The sequence below is a fragment of the Leiobunum rupestre genome, chromosome 6 (genome assembly GCF_980474605.1).
Source record: "Leiobunum rupestre chromosome 6, qqLeiRupe1.1.hap1, whole genome shotgun sequence".
Lineage (NCBI taxonomy): Eukaryota > Metazoa > Arthropoda > Arachnida > Opiliones > Sclerosomatidae > Leiobunum > Leiobunum rupestre.
Window position 1 is genome coordinate 33951529 of NC_143389.1, and position 6000 is coordinate 33957528.

The 6000-nt window shown below is 43.0% G+C and overlaps 1 protein-coding gene and 1 long non-coding RNA gene across 2 annotated transcripts; one reads left to right on the forward strand and one right to left on the reverse strand.

Annotated features, from left to right (window-relative positions):
- Nucleotides 1–940: 940 nt before the first annotated feature.
- On the reverse strand, nucleotides 941–1360 carry LOC149940665 (uncharacterized). The gene has a single exon (XM_090179345.1). The coding sequence runs from the start codon at nucleotides 1358–1360 to the stop codon at nucleotides 941–943; it is 420 nt and encodes a 139-aa protein (XP_090035471.1).
- A 3438-nt stretch (nucleotides 1361–4798) lies between these two features.
- LOC149940666 (uncharacterized) lies at nucleotides 4799–5186 on the forward strand. Its single transcript, XR_016481423.1, has 3 exons — nucleotides 4799–4812; nucleotides 4894–4999; nucleotides 5111–5186. It is a non-coding gene; the product is annotated as an uncharacterized LOC149940666 (long non-coding RNA).
- The last annotated feature ends 814 nt before the right edge of the window (nucleotides 5187–6000 follow it).

The following is a 6000-nucleotide window of genomic DNA, read 5'->3' on the forward strand; positions in this document are numbered from 1 at the left end:
TATGGGGTGTTGGGTAGAACCGTGGTGTGTTTGAAGAAGAGCCCTTGGGCGTGCTAGATAAAACCGTAAGCGGCTTAAGCTGGAACCCCTTTCGGCGCTAGATGGAACCGTGATGGCGGTCAAATCTAACCCGAGGCGGCGTCGGGTAGAACCGTAGGGGTGACGGCGCTTGATGAAACCATAAAAGGCTTAAAATTTAACCCGAGGCGGCGTCAGGTGGAACCCCCGACAGTGCTAAATAAAACAAAAAGGGGTTCGATAAAAACCCCTGGTGATGCTAAATGGAACCTTTCAAATAGGTTCTAACTAGGCCAAAAAAGGGTTCGAAATAAGGGACATTTTTGGAAACCCTTTTTCCGACCTACATGGAGCCTTTTTTTCTTAGAGTGTACGTAGGTAAAGAGTCATACCCTTTGGAGAGAGCTCCTAACGGGGAACCACTGGCACACAGTGGTCCACATAACCCGACACAGCTGGCACCGGAGATCCCGGTGTGTCCCAAAAGGCCGGGAAACAGGACCGCCGTGCCCTCATACGGAGGCCCGCCGCCCCACAGCAGGCTACCCAAACTGCCGAGGCGGCCAGTTTGCACGGACCCTCTCCGTTAGCCTGAGCCGAAGCTCAGTTTCCAGCCCTAACCTGACCGAAGTTGGAGGTGGAGATAGGACCATTTGATCAGAGCTAACATCTCCCCATGCGCCACCGCCCTTATAGGTTACAAGAGTCGAACCCCGACTCCCCGGTAAAGCCACCAGTTATTGCACACTCTAACCCATTTAGGGCCTATTGACCACACCCATCACAAACTGACCATTTTGGACCATATTGACCACTCCCATCGCAAACCGACCATTTTAGATAGATAACTCTTTGGAAGAGATTGGACAAAAAGTTCCTTAACCACCTCAAAATTTCACCACTGTTTCCCATTCTTTCTAGTTTAAAAATCAGGTGTAACGGAATTGACATCTAGGAACTTATTAAGCTTCTCCGAAACTATGGATTCCAGTAACTTGCCAATGATGAACGTCGAAAGATGATAACGCTTTCCAGACCCTTTAAAGACTGTAATGACATTAGCAAGCTTCCAACTCGAAGGAAGAGAGGACGTCGAGAGCGACAAGTTAAAAATGTTCACAAGGGTATCAATAATAGCAGGAACCATCATCTTGAGAAGTCGAGGAGCTATACCATCTTGTCCGCCGGCTGAGTGGTTCTTTAATCGCTGTAAGGCCAAAGCTACATCTGTTGCTTCAACTGAAGAAAACGAGAAACAATTATCCGAAGGTCTAAGGGAAGGTAGAGTCAAGTCAGGGTCCGGCGTACTAAAACTACGGTAGAAGAAATCTCCAAAGGCCATGGCTATGGCCAAAGGATGTGACAATTGATTATTCTGGACTTCAAATGACGACGGCGGAGGTATCTTGGATTATGAGCAGACGAATGTCCAGAACCCCTAGGGATACGCAGCGATGGAATCGTGCAATTGAGATATAAACCGATCGTAAGTTACTCGCGTCTTTCTAAAATCCCGCTACTTTGTCAAGTCCAATTATCTCTTTGATTTCATGGCCTTATTTAAAAGCTAATTATCAATAATCCAGGGCAAACGCTTTTTCCCACCAATGGTAATTGAGGTAATATTATCTTTAACGCATGCCCAAAATATATCCCGCGACATTACTCGAAGTAAAAACCATATCCCACGGAGCGTAGGACACAATCTCAACAACATCTCCTTCAGACCGATCCTTGTAGTACGACGAATCCGCTGAACAAATGGCCTCGGTAAGTTAAGGGTGCCGGAAATAGCGGATTGTTCACTAGGTGGGTTGTCTCATGGAGAAAGGTAGAGGAGATGTTTTGTCGAACCAATCGCCCGGCTCGTGATTTGATACTCCCACAAACGGGCGTAGGGGGTGGGTTGAAAACGTGGGGACCGCATCCTCGTAAATTTCCGTCACCTGGGTGATTTCGTTAGTTCGCGCCATCTACAGGGCCGTCACCAGGGGGGGGGGGGCAGTAGGGCCCGACCCTGCCTAGAATTGGTTTGGCCCTACCTAGAAATTCACGAGAACAAAAAATTAAAGCCCTTGGCCCTACCTAAAATTTTCGTTTTCCTACAAGGCTCCATGTAGGTATTATAAGTTTATAATGAATCTTATCCGGGTAAGTTGTACTGAGAGCTAGTCTCACTATAGTGTAGTAGACTACAATACAAGAAACGTTAGCCTATATTTGGTCTATCGCCTGGCGCAATTTGCTCTCTTTGACTTACTCGCTCGTAGACATACGTTCTAAAACGCCTCACTTGGCGGTGCGCTGGAGAAAATTTCGAATTTTGATGACGCATCAGTGTTCAGCGATTTGGTATCTAGGTAAAAGATAAAAGATACTAGGTAAAAGATATTTGTACCTAAGGTTAAAGTATCTAGCGTATCTGTTGATTGTTAGTGGAAAGATACTTTTATCTAGTTCAGCTATAATTATCTAAACGTGCTATAGAGATATTTTAGTGACCACGTGACTAACGTCACTAATGCTTTTTAGCAAAGAGAAACCCCCACAACATGGCGACCGTTTCCACTGGTAAAGCTAGGGAGAGCAGACGACGTGATAAATCTCTATACTTTTTATCTTCTCATACGTATTCGAGAGTTATATTCGCGTATCGGATATTTCCTCGAATACCTATTAACTTAAAATATAGTACCCAGTAAAAAATGATTTTATCTAAAGGTAAAAATATCTGTATCTAGATAATAGGTACAGTTTAGATATACAAAACGATTCCTATGTACTGTGAGTAGCCAGGCCCGGACTGGCTAGTAGTTGGCCCCACCGGCTACGCAGTCGTGTTGGCCCCATTTCCCATTAATGCCAAGTTTTTCCTATTTGGCCCCCAATTTGAGTTGGACCTGATCTGACCGGCGATCGCCGGTTAGCCGCCTGGGCCAGTCCGTGCCTCAGTGGCGGCGCTAGGGGGCAGGCCAGGTGGGCCACTGCCTACCTTAAAATTTTGAGGGGCCCCAAAATCATCCTATAAGGGGCCCCAAATTGATCTAGAAAGGGTCTCAAAATTGTCCCAAGAGATAAAATTATTTATAAATAACAATGAAACAATTGTCGATAATGTATTTAGAAATTTTTGAGGTATCTCCTAGTAAATAAAACCAGTTCTGTTATATTTGGACTCGTTTTACTGTTGTTAGAACGTTTTTGTTCGTCATGTACATCACTACTTTATTTTATTGAAGCATTTCTTTGAGAAAAGGGGGGTCCCGGGTCGGGGGCCCATTTATTTGGTTTGCCTACCCTCGCGAAAATTCCTGGCGCCGCCACTGCCGTGCCTGTGAGTAGCGACACGAAATTTAACAGAACATTTCAAAGAAGAGCAGGCATAGACCGAATATCAACAAAGCTAACTCAAGACGTTAAATCGACCGATAGGTAGATTCAGAAAGCCAGTGGTTGAGAATTTGCGTGAAGTCCAACTTCCCCCCTCAGGCCCGGAATTAGAGAGTGCGGGGCCCTAAGTAGTGAGAAGGGGCCCCTTCTCTCAACGCAATTGAAGGAAAAAAGAGGGGGCGCACCTATAAGTGCCGCTAAGTACGGGGGGAACCAAAAATCCCCGCTAAGTGCGGGATACCAATAAGTGTCGCTAACTGCGGGATCCCAAAACATGTCGCTAAGTGCGGGCAAGTGGCGTAGACCAGGGGGGTTCCGGGTCCAGACTTCGGCCACCCCCCTTGACGGATTTATGCTGGCCCCCAATAAGTGCCGCTGAGTGCGGCGCTCTAGGCGGTTGCCTTTGTCGCCATGCCCTAGCGCCGACTTTACTTCCCCTACGTCATATCGTCGACTGCTTCGTCGTCTTCCTTTATGATAGGATAGTAGCGGAAAGATGGAGAAACACTGAACTCAGTGGTAGTCACCATACTTTCGGTATTAATAGTACCGACACATTTATGCGAAATACTAATTAACTTACATTCATGACGGCAAACGACGATGTCCGTCATGTTAAGAGTAGGTGTTTCTTTTAAAGTCTGACCAGGGGTGGATTGGCCCGGTGGGCTGGCGAGCGTTATCTCACGGGGCCTCGACCAAAATTACCCTTTAGTTCGACTGAGGACCGCTTGAAAAGTGATTTTTGGGGGGCCGCCAGCTTACAGTACCCAGTTCACGAAAAAGGCGCCTGTCCGCCCCTGAGTCTGACTCTTGCGCTACAAACGTTAATAATGCTCAGTGTTTATCTCAGAAACGTTTCCTCGGGGAAGGTACCTAGGCTCCGGGTGGTTTTTACCAGACAAACGTGTGTGCAGAGAGGGTAAAGTCGCTTCGCTACTGAGAGGCGTCTCTTCCTATTCCCGCAATGTTAAAATTTCGTTACCAGTTTTTGACGCACGCGCGAATAGAAGAAATTACAAATGAAGTTCAGGATCCCACTACCAGGGTGCTACAGGGTGTCGTTAGTTAAATTTTTTTTAGAAGATTTTTGTTACATCCGCAATATGGCACCGATTATTTTCTTATTTCTGATACTAAAAAATTTAAATAAAATGTGAAATGGTTGTTTCATGTGAATTTATGACGCAAGTAAGTACAACTAAATATTTTTAAATATTATATTTGAATATTGAAGTGTCAATTCTTTTTAACAGCCTAAAATAATGGGAAACATAAATAGCCAAGGCCTAACAACAATAACAATAGAAATTAATATATTAGAAATGAAATAAGATCAAATAACTTAATGAAAATAAATATATAAGATAAAGCTTCGAAGTAGTTAAAAAAGACGAATATGAGGTATGAGTTTAGTGCTGTATCTTCATCAATTTCCTGTCCAGTCTTTTCTGTGTCTTTTTGTAATCATGATCGAGATTTCAGGGCACTGTGCATGCAAAACTCAACGAAGAAACTTATCATGTTTTGAAATACAGTCGGACATGTTGAATCTATTGATGCTTGAAACCAAGTCTTGTCAATTCGACGTGTAATAAATTTTTCCATACGCTCTTTGACATTTGGCATATGAGATAATAGTTTAAAGCTATAGTATCAAATACCTCATTTGTTTCTGTAATAAACTTAAAAAAATTGTCAGTAGGTACTATAAGGCTACCAAAAGAAGAGTTCTTTGTTGTTTTGAAAAACTTGAAGAAGGAGAGCACATTTGTAGGATCAATAATTGGATTGTTATTTTTGAGTTGGCTGAGGGAAGAGGAGCATTGGTGGTTGGAAAAACAGCGATGGATTAAATATCCTGATATATTCACCGTTCTTTTTCCCTTGGAAACTTGAAAAATGATAATCGAGAATTCTTATTTTTCGTATTAGAACAATTTACGGCGGAACACAATGGTCCAGGCATATTTAAAAACTACTTAAAATGTAAATTAAAAACGAATCAATTTTTGCGTCGTACAAAACTGAATATTGAATCGCGCGCTAGGACTTCCGGATACGCTTGCAGCGCCATCAAACGTTCGGATCCTATGGGCATTTTCGACGAAAAAAATAAATACGGATTTTTGAACGAGAGACGCCTCTCAGTAGCGAAGCGACTTTACCCTCTCTGGGGGCTTATTCTATCTTTTTCGTAAAATAAAGACTCGTAAAATATAACGAGTTTCTTTTAACGAGCGCTTAACGAATTTTCGTTAAAAACGTATTCTATCTCGCGTTTCGTTAAGCTCTCGTTTAATTTTTCTCCTTATTTCCGAATTCGTTTTGGTAACGAGTGATGACGTAGTTCCGATTGATGAGCCAATGAAATGTGGTGTTACAAAGGAGCCTTTTTTCACATTATTTGAAATTTATCACCACTTGTGTTCATTTGTTTCATAGCCCATTATTTTTAAGTTCTCAAATATTTTAATTACATTATGGCGAAGTCACGAGGTGGTCGTGTAACAAGTTTACAACAAGAAATATTCTTAGAATATATGGAGAATCATCCAGAATTTTTAAATGGTAAATTTAGTGACTCTTTTA